Genomic DNA, 20,293 nt, shown 5'->3' on the forward strand with positions numbered 1-20,293 from the left:
GCGCCGTGGGGACAGCGTCGACTGCCCAACCGACAGCCGTACAGGTGAAGACCCAGCCGGCCCTCCGGCGCCCACCATCCCTGCCATCGAAGAGGAGCCTGGCGGCGGGTGCCCAGGATCAGGCCTGTGTGCCCGACCCTCAGGGGCACTGCTGGACAAGCTGGCAACTGGCCTCGAGGACAGACTCTTATTGCCACACCTCACCCAGCCCATTGCCGCAGCCCCCACGCTGGCCACTGCCACCGCAGCACCCACGTCCCCGGACCACAGTCCAGCCTAAGCCCCTTGCCCCATTTTCCATTTCCTATTGCGTGCACAAGGCCTCTACAGCCAGTCCTACCAGTGGCGTGAGGAACTGATGCGTGTGCGCTGAGACCACGGGTTCTAAGGCACAAGCGTACTGCCCCTGGCTCCACGCTGCCGCAGTGCGCCTGTGCACAGCTCTCTCCAGTCACTAAGCTGGTTCCCGCGTCATACCAAGGCACAAGCACCCTGGCTTATCTGGAGGGAGCCAGGCGTATTCTAATCTGTGCTCCTGAGGAACATTCACACGTCCTTACCCCAGTATAGCCTCTGGATGGTGGTTGGGGCTTTCGTTGGAAGGATAGGTCTTACCTGCATCCAAGAGGGACAGTGCAGCTGGACTGTGTAAGGCGCATGTGCAGAGCGCCCCTCCCAGGGCCAACTGAGCTTCTAGGCATATTTGGTGTGCAGTTGCAGAGTCCATGCCAGGGCGCATGCGTCAAGCCCGCTGGAACATGGACTTCAGGTTGCTGAGGATGGGTGAAGAGTGCACTGGCATGGCTGCCAATTCCCCAAAGCCGTTACCTCACTGGGGCGTGAGTTCCCTGAGTTCACTGCAGTCCAAGCCTCCTCCAAGCAATAACCACGCCCACCGCTGCTGCTGCCCCAGCCCTGGAAGACTCCTCCCTCTGCCCTCCTCTGGGGTCTGCAACTGCCCTCCCCATGTGAGTGGCCTGCCAGCCCCACAGCCACACATCCAAAGAGCCCCAAGACTCATTAGTGTTTTGAGACTTACACAAAACCCAATCGGCCAAGATTTCAAGTTTCCCAAGCTTTATTTATTGCCAAAAGATGGGGCAGCTGAGCCACCCCGCCCCATCCCTCAAAGCTTCCTGCAGTCTGTGTACCATACAGTGATGGAATTTCTTGTTGTTTTAATGGTTGATTATAAATATTTACTGCATACTCTTGCTTGCTCTGGGTTTTCTCTGGGAATCTAGGTTCAGAGGCATTGGGGGAAAGGGTCAGGGTCCTGCAGTCACACTTGGCCCTGCACTGTGGAGCTGTAGGCCCAGGAGCTAAGCCAAAGGGTGTGTTGAGCTTTGGAGAGCATAGAGGGCCAGTGTGGCCAAAGGCAGGCCCCCAGGCTGTCAGCAAGACCTGAAGACGAGGCCAGCCCATGCACTCTAGGGTCCATAGGGGGCCCCAGGTACAGACTCAGATAACCCACCTGATAGCACGTCCTGCCACCCGACAATTCCCAAACACCCCTCACAACCACAGCTCAAATTGACCTGTTTTATTTTTTCTTAAAAAAAAAAAGAAAAAAAAAAAGGAACCAACCAAACAACCAAAAGGCAGCCACCTGGCTCCCACGGGCACTGGGCATGCGTCTCGGTGGGCAGGCCCGTTCACCCCTGATGGGCTGCAGTTTGTTTGAACACATGACTAGGTATGGGAGGTGCTAACATGTAGCAAAGTAAAGAAAAGTCGGTGAGAACCAGTAGTCTAAACGTAAAGTGCACGGCGAGGTCTGTGCAGGGCCCATGGCCTGGCCTCACCCTCCCTTGGCCAGGAAAGGGGCCTAGCACAGGATTGCAAAGTTAACAGGAGGTTGTATCCACTGCCCACGATGGGGGAGGGGGAACAGACCCCAGTCTCTGCTGTCCCCAGCAACAGCCCTCCAGAACTTCCCCCCCAGCTTCCTGAGGGGCAGTCAGTACGAAGGGTGTGGCGGTGGCCTTCCTGTGCGGTCAGCGGTGAGCCAGCAGTCGTTGGGAAGACTGAAGAGGACCTGGGCCATAGCACTCGGCCAGGGCTCTCCGAGACGGGCTGCAGAGGGACGGAAGGTGTATCAATCCCAGGTCAGCAAATGCACTCTGCATCCCCAGGGGCATCCCCACCCCGAGGCACACTGGTAGGGCAGGAAAACTGAGGCCCAGTCCCACGGGGCTGTCAGACATCTGGAGGCCAGGAAAAGCTTTGCTGACTCGAGGGGTCACCCTTTTAGTCACTCATTGCTCACTGGGGTTCAGCAGGGCCCTTAGAGGCCCTGTGGCTGGGCAGGGGCAGCTGCTGCCTCAGGCCCATACACCACTGCCCACATCCTGAGCAGGTGACAGGGTCTCTACCACCTCTGGGGCCTAATCCCCACTTCCTGGACTAGGGCAGCCAGAGATACGAGGAGGGAGCAGAGACTAGGATTACAGTCTCAGCTAGACCCCAGCCACTCCCAGCACCACTATCCTAGGAACAGCCTGGGACACGGGCAGGGCAAGCTCCCCACCCGACCCCCAGCTTCCCTCCTACACAGGGGCTCCACCTCTTGAGTGACCTCTGCCCCCGACCCTGGTGGCAGTGATCACAGACTGACAGGATTTCGAAGGGCAGAACTGGCCATGGTCAGCAATGTCCATGAGGATGATTTGGCTAAGTTTGGGCAATGCTCACTTCCGCCCACTCCCGCCATCCCTGCTGTGGCCCACCTATGGCCGACCGCCCTCACTGCTGCTTGCAGGCTGACAGCCCACGGATCTTGCCGCTAGCAGAACAGGCTTTGCGGGCAGGGTTGGAGGCGGCACTGGCCCGGCGCTCTGCCCTCGATCTGGTGCTTAGCTGCACTGAATCGGTGCCATTCATGCACATGTTCTTGGGCAGGCCCCGACTCTGTCCGTTCTGACTGGCCTCCTCTTCTGGGACTTGTCCTAGGAGGGAGAGGGCAAGTGTGGGCTGATGGGGACCCAAGACACACACCCCTCCCCACCCCGTCCACAATTGGGGACGCCCTGTATCCTGTCCCCCTACCCCACATGACCCCACTGTCCTGCCTGCAGGGGCTCTCACCCAGGTAGAGGGAAAGCTGGCTAGCCGGCCAGGGCAAGACTCAGACAGTCGGTGAAGGACCAAGGTCCTGGGACCTGTACAGGTGAGGGCCTCAGCCCTTACCTGTTTGTAGGCCACACCTTGCTGGGCTGCCCTGTGGGACTTGGGAGGGGCAGGGCTCAGGCTGGGTGTGTCTCTCCCAGAACAGGCCACTGGGATGAAGGGATCGGTGCCAGGGACCTACCATGATATGACCCCACCCTCACCCTCAGAGCATCCTGGCGGCCATCACTGGCCTAGGGCTTCATGCTCACTTGCACTCCTGTGCTCACTGAGGCAGAGGAGAGGAGAGCATGCACGGAGGGGCCCAGGAAGCTCATTCAGTGCACACCAAAACCTGGCTTGCTGCCTGAGGCCTGCCCTCCTGCGACATCGGTGGGAAACTGCCCTCAGCTGCCTGGAGCCCCCATCTCCTCTCCAACACAGCCCCCTCTCTGCCCAGGGTGTCCAGGGCCCGACTCACGGCTTCAGGAACTTGCCACACCCACTCGTGTGTGCCCAGGTCAGAGCTCATCCCTGCTCACAGGATCCTACTAGACAGAGTACGTAGGGGGTCTCAGCCATCAGCACAGCATCTGAGACCTGCCCCACTCACCCTCGAGGCACTGTGCCGGCAGCAACTGACCAGACCCAAGGCCCAGCTCCCAGGGTAGACGGCAGGACCCCCATGGTGGGGACAGATGAGAGCCTCTGAGGTTGACCAACCGACTAGGACCAGAGTGGGAGGGGTCTCCATAAGCAGGTCAGGGAGAAGTGGATGCTCAACTTCGGAAATGGACTGTCCCACTTCTGGCATGGAGGACATTCCCAGGCTGGGGATCCCCACCGGGAAAGGCCACTCTGGCCTCTCACACTGGCCCAAAGGGTACTTGGGAGCCGGATCTGGGGACCTCTCAGGATCTTCACTCAGCCTTGCTAGGACAATAGGCTGCCTGTTGGTGAGGGTGACACCTGGGTACTTGTCACCTGTCTTGGGCCCGTGTCCCTGAGATGCAGGACACCTTGCTCCTGTTCTGTGAAGGGGACAGAGGCTCCAGGAGGCCTCAGATCCAGGACTGGAATGTAGCCAGGTCTCCCAGGACAAGGTCCCTACAGGGAAATGGCTAAGCCAAAGCCACAGTGACTCGGGGCCCCATGGGCACCAGCCCCAAGCTGACCCTGTGGCCACAGACCCCAGGACAGCAGGACTCCTGGACCCTGCCCAGCTCTGCCAAGGACATAGCTCCTGAGGCCCCACCCACCTCACAGGCTATTGCTGCATAATGGTTCTCTCTACAATAAAAACCTACCACACAGCTGACGAGTCAGGGAGGGAGACAAGCATCACCCACACATAAGCGTTGGGCAAACCTTTATGATGGGGCCTACAAAACCAGCCCCGAAACAGAACAGAACTATGAATGCTGCGAGGGGACACATCTGGCAATAGGGACAGCTGCCCAGGCTTCCTGACACCCGGACAGGGTCAGTGAGGGCTCGTGGAGGGCGCACAGCTTGGCCCCTACAGCCCAGGTAGGCAGGGTGGCTATGCTAAAGCATGGAGCTCCTCCTCGAGCTCCTGTGTGCCCCCGGCCTCAGCTTCCTCTGCAGAAAGGTCTGTGTACTGGCTCTGCTGGGTGCCTCGCTCCTCTCTAAGCCCTGCCTCAGACGCCTCCTCGCCACCTGGGGAAGCAAGGCCACTGGTCAGGGTTGGTGTCACGGCCAGGAGGGCCACTAGACCCTCAGGGCTGTCAGAGGCCTCCCCCATCGCTCGGCAGGACATGGTGTGCAGTCTGTAGAACTACTGCAGAGAGAGCCTGGGCAGCCTCTTCCCTCTGGATCCCCACCTGCTTCCATGGCTGTCTGTGAGCCCCAGCAGGCCCTTGGGGTCTGCACTGGTGTAGATGGACCTGCCCTGAGGGCTTGGGGACATTGGGGACATCCAGGTTGGGCTGAGAGCCACTGCAACTGCCAGACTCACCAGGCACCGTGAAGTCCTGAGTATAGATGATGTCGTCCTCGATGTCAAAGAGGTCCTCCTCCCCCTCATCGTCAGCGCAGCCGTGAAGGTCCTCCAGGTAGGGCACCACAGTCATGCCACGCCACCGGTCCTTGCAGTCCGAGCTTGGTGGGATGGGCACCAGCTCCTCAGCCAGCGGGTGCTTCTTCCGGAACCAGCTATGGAAGCAAGCACATCAGGACAGCCTGGAGCACCCAGATCCCCATGAGGGCCCCGCCCAGCCAGACACCTGAGGACACTCACCTGTGCTGCCTGATCTGTTGTATGGAAAACCTCTTGGCTGGCTCATATTCCAGCATCCCTGAGGAGGGGACCACGGGGGAGTCAGCATGGGCCCCTGCCCAGCTCTACCCCGCCCACCTGGTGCTCTAGTAGTGCTGGGCCTGTAACTGTGGGGACATGGCACTCGAAAATCCAGGGCCCTGTCCTATGAGGACACAAAGAGCAATCCCGGCACCAAGGCCCCATGTGGCCACCTGTGGAAAACCGCAAAACCATAAGCAGCATGGCTGGAAAGACAAGGATGGGAAACTGCTTTCCAAAACAAGACCAGAGCAGGCCAGATAGGCTGTGGCCCCAGTCCACAGGTGTTGGACCTGTTGTCCACACACTTGGGAATGAGGAAGCAATGGAAGCCCCCCATCAGCAGCCAGCCATCAAAAGCCATCAAATCCGGTGACCCACAATTCCAGCCAGGAGCCCATGAGCCCTGAGAGGGTAGCAAGGACAACACATCGTGGGTGTTCGTGCTCCTGGGGCAGGTCCCACACCAGGAAAATTACGTGGAAAGGGCAACACTGGCCCCAGGCCCACCACCAGAGTGGCAGCATCATCCTCAAGCCGCAGGAGACACCAGAGCCTTCGGTTTCTGCTGCTCCCACCCCTCACTCCCTGTGTCTCCGGCTCCCTTCCCAGTGGGAGGACAGTCATGCCTCCTGAACAAGATGCAGAGGAGGTGATGGGGCGCAGCGTTAAGCTGTGAACACCACCCAAGGGAGGGCAACTTTGTACTCAGGAAACAGCAGCAATTTTGGAAGCTGAGGCTCAGAATTGAAAGTCTGAGTGATGTGGGGAGGAAGAGGAGAAATCATGGTGGTAGCCAGCTGCGAGGCTCCCACCAGTGTCTGCTTCCCCTGTCCCTGCCCGAGCTCTCCACACCTGGGCACAACTGCCAGCAATGTCCCTTCCCATCATGCCTGGGGGTTCTGAGACACTTGAACTCAGGGCCAGGGTGGCTCTAGAACTCACAGGGACACCTCCCACCTACCCCAGCTGATGGGCAGCGCTGGGGGAGGCACTGCCCACGTGCCCCAGCCAACAGAGAAGAGAAGGGATGGAGCTACCCTGCCGGCATCTGGGGACAGGGATGTCCTCTGCCATGTCATCACCCCACACGGGGCCATTTCAGGTATCAACAAGGGTACAACGGGCACACGGAACACGAGTACATGTAGAGAAAACACCAAACTGACTGACGCCTATCCAGGGAAGGTGAGTCCACAACATCTGACCCTTAGCAGAGCTGAAACCACCAGGGACAGAAAAGCCTTGTGTTGTGGGGGGAGGTCGAGGGCCAAGCTCTGGGTCCACCTGAGGATGGGGTGCTAACTCCATAACCATCCCACAAAGGGCTATAGGAGCCTGTGGGCACTTGGGAGTGTTCAGAGGGCAAAGGAGAGGGAAAAGGCCAGGCCAAACTCGACCTAGGGGCCCTTTTAAGCCAGCAATGGAAACAGGAGGGCTGCTTCCTAACTACTTGCTCCTTCCCTGTTCCAAGAATAATCCACGCTGCATCCCCAGAGCCAGCCATCTTCCTCAAAGTCCTGGGGTGGCAGGCCAGGCCTCTGCTCAGCACCGGGAGCCCAATTCCACCTTCGATGTACTAAATGAACTTATATGTAAGAACCAGCTTGACTCAGTTACTAGGAAACTGAAGTATATTTGGGGCAGCTTGGGAACATGACTTGACCTTTCCAGCTGTGCCTTATGCAAAGTCTAGATATTGACTGAACATCCAATGAGGAGAGGGTATAAGGTCAGTCACACACCAGAGCATAAAGACTAAAGGCAGAAAGAGAACCTGAGATGGCACTGCACTGATGCATCTTACACACTAGCCATGTGCTGGGTGTGCAACATCTTCATAAACTGTCTCATCCAAACTCACTAACCGCCAGCCTCAGGCTGCCAACTAGGGCTCCCTACCTGTCCTCAACCTGCCAGCACTGTGTGGACTCACAGCGCCACCTGCTGCACTGACTGGGAAATGCAGGAGGACAGTGTGACCCAGCAGGCACTATTTCCTTGGGGTTGGGGGTTGGGGGTAGGAGTCAGAGCAGGCAGTGGAGCACAAGGCTCAGCTTCCAGGGGGTCAGCCTTCCTAGACACAGCCATTCTCCATACCTCACGCCCTCCATGCTTCACGGAGAAGTGTGCTCCTACCCACCCTCGACAGACCTGCCCCACCCAGGGCCCGTGGTTGGTCTCCATCCTGAGGGCCTCACCTTTCAGCAGGTCCGAGAGTGGAGGGCCGCAGTCGCCTGGGATCGTGTAGTCCCCCTTCCCGATGTTCTCAAACAACTTGTAGATGTTGTCCCCCTCGAAGGGGTACAGGCCTGTTGTGATGTTGTATCTTCGCCCCCGAGCGGAAGGACAGAGGCCCAGTCAGTTGGGGCTTGTCCTGCAGCTCTGGCCCGAAACCTGCCTGGCACAGGAACCTCAAACCACCCCCACATATAGGGCCCAATATTGGGGGGCAGGAATTATCTGGAATAAAGGGTGGTGGCTGCACCACTGAAAATACTGGAAACTGCTGGATTGTACACTTTACAGTGTGGGTCACATGGTATGTGAATGCTCTCTCAATGAAATACAAACGCCCAGCTGGCGGCTGCCCTATGGCACAGACGGATGGGAGGTTGTCGATGGGGGGCGATGCCCAATCATCTGCAGCATGAGTGCCACTTCAAGAGTGAACAGGGTCCCAGAGAACTCTGATAGGCCAATCAGCACTGTTATTCCAAAGTGCTCAGGGACATGCCCCATCAGGCCAGCAGACCAAAGCGGCAGAATGGGGGGTGGGAGTGGGGGAGAGCACATAGCGGTTGGCCAAGCAACACTTTCAACTTGCCATGTCTGAAAACTCGCAGTATAAAGCATCAGGACATAAGGCACCCACAAGATGAGCGTGGCCAGTTGTCAACCCGTGGGAATAAAGACAAACGGGGCCCTTGATAACTGAAGGGAACGCAGCCCTCATTCCCACCCACAGGGGCTGGTTCCAGAAGCCCATAGCCAAAGCAAGGGTGGGCGAAAAAGGGGGCCCATAGCCCACAGGCACTTACAGTGTAACCCCAGCCGACCAGATGTCCACCTTAAAGCCGGAGAAGGTGTCCAAGCCATTGGCAATCTCAGGCGGCTGGAATGCTGGGGAACCCTGGCTCGTCCTGCATGTGTCATCCTCAGCGAAAGGGTGCAGGGCCTGTGACAGAGCCAGGCGGCCTCAGGAAGTGGTCCCGGGGAGCACCCGGCCCTCACCCTGGTCCTGGGGTCCTACCTCGGCCACACCCAGGTCAGAGATCTTGAGTGTGCCACTGGTGGTGAGCAGCAGGTTGCCCGGCTTGATGTCCTTATGCACAATGCCCTGGCTGTGCAGGTACTCCAGGCCATCCACCAACTGGCAGAAATACCTACAGGACACAATGGCCTCCTGGGGTCACCCAGCAAAACCGAAAACAGGAGGCAAAAGCTCGGGAGCCACCAGGGTGAGCAAACAGAGAAATGACAGTTCAGGAGGCCCCTCAGGGAAACATGGCTCTCAGGTAGGGCTGAGCCACTGCTAGGCCCCCGAGGGCTATAGTCACTCCTACCCAAGGCACCTGGGGAGGGCACAGAAGGGCTCTTCCCAGGCTTCCCACCTCCCTCTCTCAATCAGACAACCCTTCCTTTGATATATATACTAGAGGCCCAGTGCACGAATTCATGCACCGAGGGGGGGGGGACGGACGGACCGCGGGAGGTTGGCCACCAGCTCCCTTGGAGCCAGCTCTCAGCCCCCCTGGGAAAGGGGCCACATCTGCTGCCATCCACCCCTGGGTCCCAGTCCCAGCCCAGGGCCCAAAGGCCCCGGTGGAGTCGGGAGAGAAGGAGATGGTCGCCGGGCCAGGTGTGGAAGGAACAGATGCCGAAGCCACTGTTGGCACCATGCCACAGCGAGGTTCCCCGCCTCCCCCTTCCCTCGCCGCCACCGTGGCAGGCAGGTGGCCCCCGGGGAAGGGCGAGGACAGGAGCAGGACAAACCCTTGTGTCAAGGGCTGACTTTCAATAGATCACAGTGAGGGAGCTGCTCTACTATGTAGTAAACCCTGACCCAAAAGCAGGTAGTCTATGAATGGTTTAGCACGAGGGGCCGATGGGGGCAGACTGGCCAGGGGGAGGGACCACGAGCAGTTGGCCGGCCGAGGGAGGTTGGCTGTGGAAGCGCACTGACCACCAGGGGGCAGCTCCTGCATTAAGCATCGGCCCCCTGGTGGTCAGTGTGTGTCATAGTGACTGGTCAACTGGTCATTCCAGTCGTTTGGTCATAATGGTTGCTTAAGCTTTTATATATATAGATATATAATTTTTTTTAATTGACTTCAGAGAGGAAGGGAGAAGGAGATAGAAACATTAAAGATGAGAATCACTGATCAGCTGCCTCCCACACGTCCCCTACTGGGGATTGAGCCACAACCCAGGCATGTGCCCTGACCTGCAATCAAACTGTGACTTCCTGGTCCATTAGTTGACATGCAATCTCTGAGCCCCTCCAGCTAGGCCAGGTAGCCCTTCCCTACTGTCCCCATCAGCTCAAGGGATGTGTAACACCCCCTCCCTTCAATTGCTCTGGCATAGACATAGCCATGTAGCCCCCCCTGAAGTCCTCCATGGAGCCAGAGACCTGGGCTTTCCCCACTGTTCTTCCACTCACGCCACAGGCCAGCTGGTCCTGCAGCAAGGAAGGGGGATGCTACTTCAGGGGGGCTAGCCAGCCAGAGGCAGTACAGATCACTGTCAGGGGCTTCCTAAGGATCAGGAGGTCTCAAAGCCTTGGGAGCAGGCACACTGGAGCAGAGCATGCACAGAGAGGGGCTGCTGGCCCGGGGTACTGCAAACTACCCAAACTCTGAGTTTTAAAGCACACTTGAGCCTTCAATTCACTGGTAATCAGAAAAAGTTGTTGGAACACAGGACTGAGTCCTTGAAGCCCTAGGGCAGCGGTTCTGCGGTTCTCAACCTGTGGGTCGCGACCCTTTCACGGGGGTCGCCTAAGACCATTGGAAAACACATATACAATTACATATTGTTTTTGTGATTAATCACAATGCTTTAATTATGTTCAATTTGTAACAATGAAATTGGGGGTCACCACAACATGAGGAACTGTATTAAAGGGTCGCGGCATTAGGAAGGTTCAGAACCACTGGTCTAGGGCCTGTGGATGATATGGCAGGACAGAGAGGCAGCCATAGGCCTGGCCATGCACACTCACCCATGAGCCTGGCACACAGGGAACCGCTTCTCAGGCACGCTGTCCAGCATCTCCTGCATGCCACACACACAGTACTCCATGACCATATACGTGCAGTGCTAAGGAAACCACGGCCCAGCCCAGACCCCACCCCAGGCAGAACCTGTCCCCAGGGATAGCTGGGAAGAAGGCCCTAGAAGGTGGTGGTGGGAGACCAGAGGCAGTTGGGACAGAAGACTAGAAGTGTCCTCTAGTCTCAGGTCAGGAGTGGAGTATGGGGGGAGGCTGCAGGGCCAGACAGCCCAGGGTCAGGCAGAAATTCTCCACCCCTAAGCTGGGTCTCTACCGAGGGGAGTCTTGAGACATGGACAGAGAGGAGCCACATGCTGGGAACCCTGTCACTGCACCTGTGAGTCGGTGATGGGCACTTGTGGAAGGACACTGACCCCTCAGAGGGACCCTGGGCCCTCATGAGCCTGCTTCTGGGAGCTGGAGTCAGCCAGGGCCGCACATTTTGGAGAGAGCCTGTGCCCCTCAACGAAGGGCAAAGGCCAAGGACACTCGGTATTCCAGAAGGACACTCTGGCCCCAGAAGGCAAGGCCCAAATGCCAGAGGTAGGGGGTGTGCCAGCCACGGGGCTCCTAAATGAGGGGTCACCTAGACTGGGCCAGGAAGCGTCTTCTCTCCAGACCCAGTACTCCCATTTGGGCCATGGAGTGACAGGAGGACACCAGATAGTTCCGGAATAACTGGGAAGACAGACACACAGGTGTCATGGCCCAGGTCCCCCACCACAATCCCGAAGGATATATCTTCTGCTTCTCCTCATTGTAAAGCACGTCCACTAGCTGGATGACGTTTTTGTGCCGCAACCTCCGCAGTAGCTGAATTTCCCTGGAGAGAGGACAGAGCATCAGCCAAACCCTCTGTGTGGTGGGATGCAGAACTTGCCCTTGGGTGCCATGCAGAGGACACACCAGCTCTGAGGTGCCAGGAGAACGGGGAGGCTCTGCCACTGCCCCTTCCACTGAGCCAGTCTGCACAGGGACAGCGGATGGGGCCTGAACAGGGACAGCACAATCAGGACACTTGTTACCCATTTTGACTGAAGATGAACAATTTGTTTTACAAGAGACCACACACAGGGACAGCAGAGCAAGGGTGGCATGAGCACCTAGTATGCAGAGCTGTGCTTATGGTGCATCGCTAGAGATAGGGTTGTCGTACAGAAAGGCTAGGCCATGCCCACCCCTTGCTGTCTCCTAAGGATTCCCTTCTTCTCCCAGCACTCTAAAGTCCTGCAAGAAGGGCAACCCCACCAGCCCTCCTAGAATGGTCATCAACGCGCCACTGCCAACGTGGCACCAACCACACCCGTTGGCTTGTGACAAGGGCTGGGCACAGACCCTGTGCACAGTACTGCCTACTCTGCAAGTGACCTTCCATGCGTCTTGTCTCCAACAGCCTGAGCAGGAGGGGCCTGCACAGCTGAGGCACTGGGGGTCAGGAAGTGGTAAGTAGCCCCTCAGAAGGTTGAAGTTACTGGGTGACATAGCAATTCTGCTCCAGGTATGTACCCAGAACTGCAGACATGCACACAGAAGCCTGCATGGGCACACTCATGGCAGCACCACACAGAGGCCCCAAAGTAAAAACCACCATGTGTACATCCAGAGGACATGGGCCCTTCGGCACATGTAGGGGAGCCTACAGTGGAGCTCCACGTGCCTGACTGCCCAAGCCCAAAAACACTTTTCCTTTTTTCAAATATATTTTTATTGATTTCAGAGAGAGGAAGGGATAAAGAGGGATAGAAACATCAATGATGAGAGAGAACCATGATCAACTGCTTCCTGCACGCCCCCTCCTGCAGGCTCAATCCTCCAGCTTCCACTGGGGATTGAGTTCAAAACACAGGCATGTACCCTGACAGAATCGAACCGTGACCTCCTGGTTCATGGGTCAATGCTCAATCACTGAGCCACGCCGACTGGGCCAGAAACACCTTTCCAAATGAGGCACAGATAGCCCACAACAGTATGTGACTGCATTGGGAGAGGGAACCCTGGCTGCTAATTGGGGGCTCTGGAGTGCATACCCCAAGTCCTCACTGATGAGGATCAGCTCCATAGATCTGCAGCCCTGCATCTGGAGATCACTTGGGGCCCATCTCCTGCACTGTGCCCCCCTCTGCTCACGAGTAGGACACATTCTGACAAAAATTGGCTGATGGCACCCTGTCCTCTGCAGTGAGACAGCTCAGTGCTCTTGTTGATGTCAATGAAGTGTGTTCTTTAAAAAAAGAGGCCCACCTGCTTAACTTAATGAGGCTGACCCACTGGGGTGAGGTGGGATGAGTGTGGGAGAGTATTTGTTCATTTGTTTGTCCAGTAACTGGATCAAAGCACTCCATATAAACATGTAAGTCCCATGACTCACACCAGGAAAGAACTGACACACAGTCAGCTTCACAGAGATGGGAAAGTGGGAACCTTGTGCCCACAGCAGCAGGAGCATTTGTGTGGACGGTGCCTCAGGTGAGGTAACTGGAGATATGCCATTAGCATGACTTGAGCTGCCTACAAAAGAAATAACATGTAGGTGGCAGCCACCAAAACCATCACTCAGTGACCTCGAGGGCACAGAGGAGCTTCTATCACTGTCTCTATATTGTCAACTTCTACAAGCTGCCTCTCTGGCCAGAAAATGAGAATAATATTTAAAGAAAAAGGCAAGTCCAAGTGCCCAGCCAGGATGTAGGAAGTGATGGAGAGGAAGCGGTGCCTTCCAGGTCAGGAAGGCTTGCCTCTGCTCCTTGGAAACCTGCCCGTGGGCAATGCCCAAGCGAAGTAGATTGTTCAGTGACTCTGATGAACACAAGAGAAACTGAAGAGCCACCTCCATACTCAGCCTGAAACACACGGGAACGGGCAAGGGAGACAAGGCTAGGACACAGCCACTGCTCAGAACCACCTCATCTCGCTCCCCTCCAGATGGATGCAGGGCAGGCCCAGGGCTAATGGCGGCTTTGACAGAGGGACACTGTCACCTCCTGGTCCTTTTGCTGACACTTCTAAACACAGGGCAAAGGGCCCTCAGAAGTGGGAGAAGGAATAAAATAAGGGGAAATTCACTAAAAGTGCAGTTCAACACAAACACTTGTACATAAATGTTCACAGCAACAGGATTTATAATAGACACTAGATGGAAACAACTCAAATGCCCATCAAAATAAATAAACAGAATGTGACCCATCCACAAACTGGGATATTAATTACTCAGTCATAAAAAGGAGTGAAGTGCTGACACTCCCTAAAAAACATGGATGGACCTTGAAAACACAAAACTCAGTGAGAGAAGCCAGACACAAAAGGCCACACAGTATATAATTCCATTTATGTGAACTGTCCAGAACAGGCAAAACCAGAGACAAAAAGTGGGTTAGTGGTTGCCAGAGGCTAGGGGAGGATGGGGGGGCAGCAAGATCCCCTCACCTCCTGGTCCTTTTGCTGACACTTCTAAACACAGGGCAAAGGGCCCTCAGAAGTGGGAGAAGGAATAAAATAAGGGGAAATTCACTAAAAGTGCAGTTCAACACAAACACTTGTACATAAATGTTCACAGCAACAGGATTTATAATAGACACTAGATGGAAACAACTCAAATGCCCATCAAAATAAATAAACAGAATGTGACCCATCCACAAACTGGGATATTAATTACTCAGTCATAAAAAGGAGTGAAGTGCTGACACTCCCTAAAACATGGATGGACCTTGAAAACATGAAACTCAGTGAGAGAAGCCAGACACAAAAGGCCACACAGTATATAATTCCATTTATGTGAACTGTCCAGAACAGGCAAAACCAGAGACAAAAAGTGGGTTAGTGGTTGCCAGAGGCTAGGGGAGGATGGGGGGGGGGGGTGGGGGGGGGGTGACTGCTAATGGGGAAGGGTTTCTTTTGGGATGATGAAATGTTCTGAAATAGGTAGTGGTAAAGGTTTCACAATCTGTGAAAGTACTAAATGACACTGAATTACACATTAGTTAGGGGAGTTTTATGCTACAAAAACTGTCTCTCAATAAAGCTGTTAAAAAAAAATAAACGACAGCCTCTGGTCAGTGTTCTCAGTGGTTAGAGTCAACCCACGCACCAAAGGGTCTCGGGTTCAATTCCCAGTCAAGGGTACATACCTGGGTTGCAGGTTTGATCCCTCCTCCTGGTCAGTCAGGGCATGTGCGGGAAGGCAACCAATTGATGTGTCTCTCTCACGCTGTTTCTCTCCCCCACCCCACTCTTGCTAAAAAAATCAATGCAAAAAATATCCTTGGGTAAGGATTAAACCAAAAATAAAAGTAAAATAAAATAAATGATAGTTCAGCCACAGGTGGATGTGAGATAAAGGGAAAGTCGACTATGATTCCCCACATACTCACAGGCGAAGAGCCAGAATTCTACATGGACTTTGGCCCAGTGCCTCATGCTCCCACTGCATCTCAGAGTCGCCCCTCTATCAGGGAAAGACCAGGCAAACAGGGAGGCCCCCAGGACATTCGGTGCAGGTGAGCCTCGGCAGGTGGCTGTGCCCTCTTGCTGTTGCTCTGGCAGCCGGCCAGTGTGGCCTCACAGCGGAATCCTTCCCAATACCGAGGAGGGCAGGCATCCCAGCAGGTGCTGGGACCTGTAGAGGCCACGCGGGACAGGAATGAAAGCCAACAAAGTCCAAGGCTCTGGTCCTCAATGCGCTAAATCACAACCATTTACCATCCAGATCCAAGTACCTGCCAATCACTGCAAGGAAGTCCCAGCCTTGTCAGGCCCAGCAAGGACACCAGCTTCTACTCCCAGAGCCATCACTACTCTGCTGAGGCTCTGGCCACACAGGGGGCAGGCCAGCCAAGGGAAAAGAAACAGCCTGGGTGGCCAAGCACATCTTACTGTCACTTCCCTAACACAAACAGCAGACACGTGTCAGAAACCATACTCAATAGAGGATAAGTTGTAATGTGACACTGAGCTGTGGTGGACCGGTTGTCTGCACACAGCTTATCAAACTCACCCACCCTTCTTCTGATCCAGAAACTCCATTTCTGGTGATATGTCCTTCATACCCTTGAGCTTGTCACGCAACATGGCACAAAGTAACTCATCAACACAGCAGAAACGTCCACAGCACAGGGAGGACCAGATTCAGCCAGTATGAACAGAGACCCACCGTGGGACAGAAAGGTGGACTGGCTTGGGCTGCAGGGCAGACCACGCCAAGACTTTGGTACTAAGCAGGAGTGAAACTGTTTCATGTTTCTAAACATGAAAACAAAACAAAAAACACACATAAAGACCACTCTTTGATGACATGTATTCTCTCAAGTCATCTGTGCAGTTGTAGTGGGGGTTTCCCTCAGCCCTGATAAGGGCCTGCCTAGCTGGACCTCCTCATCACCTGCACCCCAGAGTGTGCCCACCTGGTAGGGAACTGTCTATATAGACCCAAGAAGAGGGAGCAGGGGTGACCCCCCCCCCCAGACACCTTCTTTTGGGCTTGATCTGTGCAGTTCTACTGCCTACTGGAAACACAAGTACATTCAACTTATTGTTTAAAAGTGATCCTTAGGGGAATTTTATTTTTTATTAAAATTTGCTTGGATAAGGTAAGAAAACAAATAAAAAAGGAAGTGGAGCAAGATACATCAGTATTAAGATTACAAGACAAAAAGAACAAAAAAAAGAAAAAAAAAGATTACAAGAAATTGTTCATTTTTACTTGATGCTTTTTTGAACTTGGCTGTTTTATAAGAACAAGCAAGGGGACACGTACAGACCCACAGCAGCCTTCCTAGAGAAAGCCCATGAAGGAGAGAAGGGCATTCTGATCTGTCCCACCACTTGGGCAAACATTGTTCTTTCAGAAAAAAGCTTTGATCCAACTGAGGCTTGTCTGGAAGGTTCTGGACACTCCTCTAAGAGCAGTGACTGCAGTCGAGTTTATTAAACCTCTCGCAGACAAAGGAGCCTTTTTCCCTTGCAGTGGGCTAGCTGGCAGCAAGGGAGCCCAGCTCTCCAGGCCAGGGAGCTGACAACTGTCCCCTCAGGACCAGAGACCTGCATGGGGTAGGCCCACCCAATCTCCTCTTGTGGACTTGGAACAGCAGAGCAGAGGCTCAAGAAAGGAGGTGCAGCCCTAACAAGTTTGGCTCAGTGGATAGAGCGTCGGCCTGCGGACTGAAGGGTCCCAGATTCAATTCTGGTCAAGGGCATGTACCTTGGTTGCAGGCACATCCCCAGTAGGGGGTGTACAGGAGGCAGCTGATCGATGTTTCTCTTTCATTGATGTTTCTAACTCTTTATCCCTCTCCCTTTCTCTCTGTAAAAAATCAATAAAATATATTTTTAAAAAAGAAAAAAGAAAGAAAGGAGGTGCAGCTGCAAAACCAGTTTCTAATCCCAGCTGCAAAACCAGGTGGATAGGACAGCTCTGAGCCAGCCCAGCACTCCAAGGGAAAACTCATAAAGGGGAACCTCTGCACGCAGGTCCAGGCCTGAGTTGATGAAATTGAGCGCTGGCTCAGTGCCTGCTACTGACATCTTATGCTAATTGCCAGGTTGGCCGAGGACCACCAACCACTGGCCACTCTGGCCTGCTTCCCCTCCAGTTCTTCCCACAGACACTTCAGAACCCAGCTCCATGCAACCCCAACACTACATGCCCACAAGTCTCCATACACTCTTGGGACTTCAGCTGATCCTTCAGGAAACCAGGAGCAGGATGCCAGCGCCCTGCGGTCCTCCAGCTGGGTTCTGGTCATTTGTGTCTCTAGTGGAGCATGAGGGAGCTCTCGAGTGCCCTCTAACTTAACCTTGGCGTGTAGAAACTGCATCTCCTGAAAGGGCGCCTTATCACAGGTACATTACACCTTAGCAAAAGGGGGACCCCCGTCTACCCTGACATGCCCTCCATCATGGTGGGGGAGTGTAGACCTTCTGGGACCTGCTAACCCTGCTACCACCAGTCAGTGCCCTAATCTACATACACCAAGACCCCCTATGGCTAGCAGGGTGGGCTTGGTGGATGACTAGCCAGACAGATCAATTGGTGCTGGAACCCAGCCACTGGGAAGGGACTCTGGGAACCCCTCCTACCTCGGGCTGCTGCTCCCGAGAGGCTGGGGCCTGGGGTGCACAGCAGCAGAACATCAAGTGGCCAGCACCAGAACACGTCGATGGACCAATGCCGATTCCATCCGGAGGGCTCAGCCAGGCGGGAAGAGACCAGAGCCCGTTCCAGGACAGATGGGATTTGATGCCTAAGAGGAGCCAGGAGGACAAGGACAACACTGGAGAGCAGGAGGGAGATCCATTTCCAGGGCAGCATTCCAAATGCAGGAACTCACTGCCCTCAACCTGCATAGTAGCAATCTGGCTGCCTGAGGGCCACACTGTCCCCACAAGCTTCTAATGAGAAAACATGACTTAGGGCCAGCAGTCCAGTGGGAGTTTCTAACTTGAGAGTGAGGCTTCACTTGACCCTCAGGAGGGCGTCTGCTTTTGGGGCCTGAGTCTCCCCAAGGACACACCATGGCTCCTGCCCAACCCACCTCACAGATGAGAGACTGGTACAGAGAACTGACCAACTGGCCCTAAGGTGCCCAGCCATACGTTCTCCCAGTGTCTTCAAGGATGGGCTGTAAAAAGGCCTCACCAAAACACAACCTACCTTGCCCACTGCCCCACCCACCTTGCAAGTGGCTCAAAGAATACCAGGCACTAACAAGGAGCCCTGTCAGTCCAACCCCAGTTCTCTACTCCACCCCCCTTTCCACTCCCCCAGGTGTTCCAGAGCAAGTGAAAACAGCCCAGCTCTCCTGCCAGTGGGAAGGAGGGAGGTGAAAGCTCACCCAGTGAGTGGCACTTCCAGGACAGGACTGGCCTGGCCAGCCTGCTTGCCTGCTTGCGGACCAGACAGGCCAAGGTCACAGTAAGTCCTGCTGCCTGGCATGTTAGATAAACCTCTTCTGGGAATCTGGAGGCTGGGAGGGGCGTGGGTGTGGGTAGGGCAGGGTTCCACCCCCGGCAGCAATAAGGAGGGACACCCCCCATCCTGAAACTAGAAGAGGAAGGAGACAGAGCCCCCACCGCCCTTGGGGGACTTTTGATAGCAGACCTGGGCACCTCCAGGATACCTAGGGGGCAGATTGCGCAGAAGAAATTCATGTAAAAAGTTCACCAGGACACAAGCAATTCCCCTCTGGGGGTCACTGGGCCTGCAGTCAGGGATATCTAGTGACATCCAGGCCAGCAGGAAGGGATAAGTACCCCCTGCTGACTGATAAGCCGGTGCAAACAATTATTTTTGGCAACTACAGGGTTCCCCTCCAACAGGATAAACAAATTGCATTTCGCCTGGCGCTAGTACCATACTGGCTGCTCACTAAGCAGAAAAACTGATGGCCTCCAAGGCCGTTTCCGGGCAGAAACTCTCAGGGCCAAACAAACACTGGCTGGCTCCACCGGGCACCGAAGTTCTTTGGACAGCTGGCCGAGCCAGAAAAAGAGGGACGTGCCCCTACGGAGGACAACTCTGACACTGGCACCTAAGAGCCAAAGGCACCAGAACCCAGCTACAACAAGCTAGCCCGACTTCCTGAAAGTACTGAAGCACCTTTCCAACGACACTTTCTCTGGCAAGGGGATGCAGGAACAGCTGGTCACCTCAAGGAAGGAAGGAAGGAAGGACGGAAGGAAGGAAGGAACAGGGGATGCAGGAACAGCTGGTCACCTCAAGGACGGAAGGAAGGACGGAAGGAAGGAAGGAAAGAAGGAAGGAAGGAAGGAAGAAAAAGGAGGGAGTAAGGGAAGGAAGGAAGGAAGGAGGACGACACTGGCGGGCCTGGGACATCCAAAGCTGCACAGGTCAGAAAGCCCACACTTACTTCTTCACGTTGGCTTCCCCATTGGGGATCCTCCGCAACTTCTTCTTCTTGAGGATTTTGACCGCTCTCCTGCACAACGTCTCCGAGTCCAGCACCTCCTTCACTTTGCCGTAGGACCCCTCCCCCAGCAGGTCCCCCATCAGGTACTTGCCAATGAGCTTGGCGCGCTTGCGGCGGGGTTGGTAGATGACCTCGGTGGAATCGATGCGGTGGATAAACGTGTCCATTCCCACCGACATCAGCTCGCCCTCTGTAAACATGCCCAGTTGCTGCGGGTCTGCCACATCCATCCTGGACCCAAGGTCTCCGACTCGCGCCGCCGGCAGTACTTTATCCCCTTTATGGATGCCCCGGTGAGCGGTCCTTCTTTTTGTCCCCCCGCCCGCCCCCGCCCCGAATTCCCTTCTCAAAAAAAAAAAAGTCAACAAAACTCAAAAGAAAAACCCTTCTTCGAAAAGAAACGATTGTACTAAACGTGAGTTCAAGAGGAGCGATGGTCCGAGGCCAGGACACCCAACGGTGCGCAGCGCCGCAAGTTTCAATGCGACCCGGCCTGGTAGCTCCGGGTCGGGCCGGCGTGTCCTCGGGGGCCCAGGGGAGGCCGGTGGGGTTGCGAAGTGCTAGGTCATCCTCCAGGGACTTTAGACCCTCCGGCAAACATGGACGCGGCCGAGCCAAGTCTTCTCCGGGCCGTCCATTACCAGCGGGCCGTGGCGCGCGCCCGTA

The 20,293-nt window shown here is 55.3% G+C and overlaps 2 protein-coding genes and 1 pseudogene across 6 annotated transcripts in view; 2 read left to right on the forward strand and 1 right to left on the reverse strand.

Annotated features, from left to right (window-relative positions):
- The window catches only part of CBARP (calcium channel, voltage-dependent, beta subunit associated regulatory protein), an 8,357-nt gene extending 6,791 nt beyond the window's left edge, over positions 1–1,566 (forward strand). The window contains exon 11 of the mRNA XM_014540061.1: positions 7–1,566. Coding sequence (XP_014395547.1) covers positions 7–280 — 274 coding nt within the window. The 3' untranslated portion in view covers positions 281–1,566. The remainder of the gene's footprint in view (positions 1–6) is intronic.
- On the reverse strand, positions 1,061–20,287 carry STK11 (serine/threonine kinase 11). 5 transcript variants are annotated; one of them, XM_005866691.2, is made up of 10 exons: positions 19,568–20,287; positions 11,446–11,529; positions 10,656–10,745; positions 8,682–8,814; positions 8,470–8,606; positions 7,630–7,757; positions 5,369–5,426; positions 5,087–5,283; positions 2,730–2,948; positions 1,061–2,076 (listed from the first exon to the last, which is right to left on the reverse strand). In XM_005866691.2, exons 1-9 carry the CDS (start codon positions 19,855–19,857, stop codon positions 2,746–2,748), a joined length of 1,320 nt encoding a protein of 439 aa, XP_005866753.1. In that variant the 5' UTR covers positions 19,858–20,287; the 3' UTR covers positions 1,061–2,076; positions 2,730–2,745. The 5 variants fall into 5 exon arrangements, with proteins under 5 accessions (XP_005866753.1, XP_014395599.1, XP_014395600.1 ...); XM_014540114.1 differs by lacking the exon at positions 1,061–2,076 and adding an exon at positions 3,590–3,656 and having other exon boundaries at positions 2,860–2,948; XM_005866692.2 differs by lacking the exon at positions 1,061–2,076 and adding an exon at positions 3,590–3,659 and having other exon boundaries at positions 2,860–2,948.
- The window catches only part of LOC102258707, a 1,983-nt pseudogene continuing 1,916 nt past the window's right edge, over positions 20,227–20,293 (forward strand).

This window comes from Myotis brandtii, unplaced genomic scaffold, assembly GCF_000412655.1.
Source record: "Myotis brandtii unplaced genomic scaffold, ASM41265v1 scaffold236, whole genome shotgun sequence".
Lineage (NCBI taxonomy): Eukaryota > Metazoa > Chordata > Mammalia > Chiroptera > Vespertilionidae > Myotis > Myotis brandtii.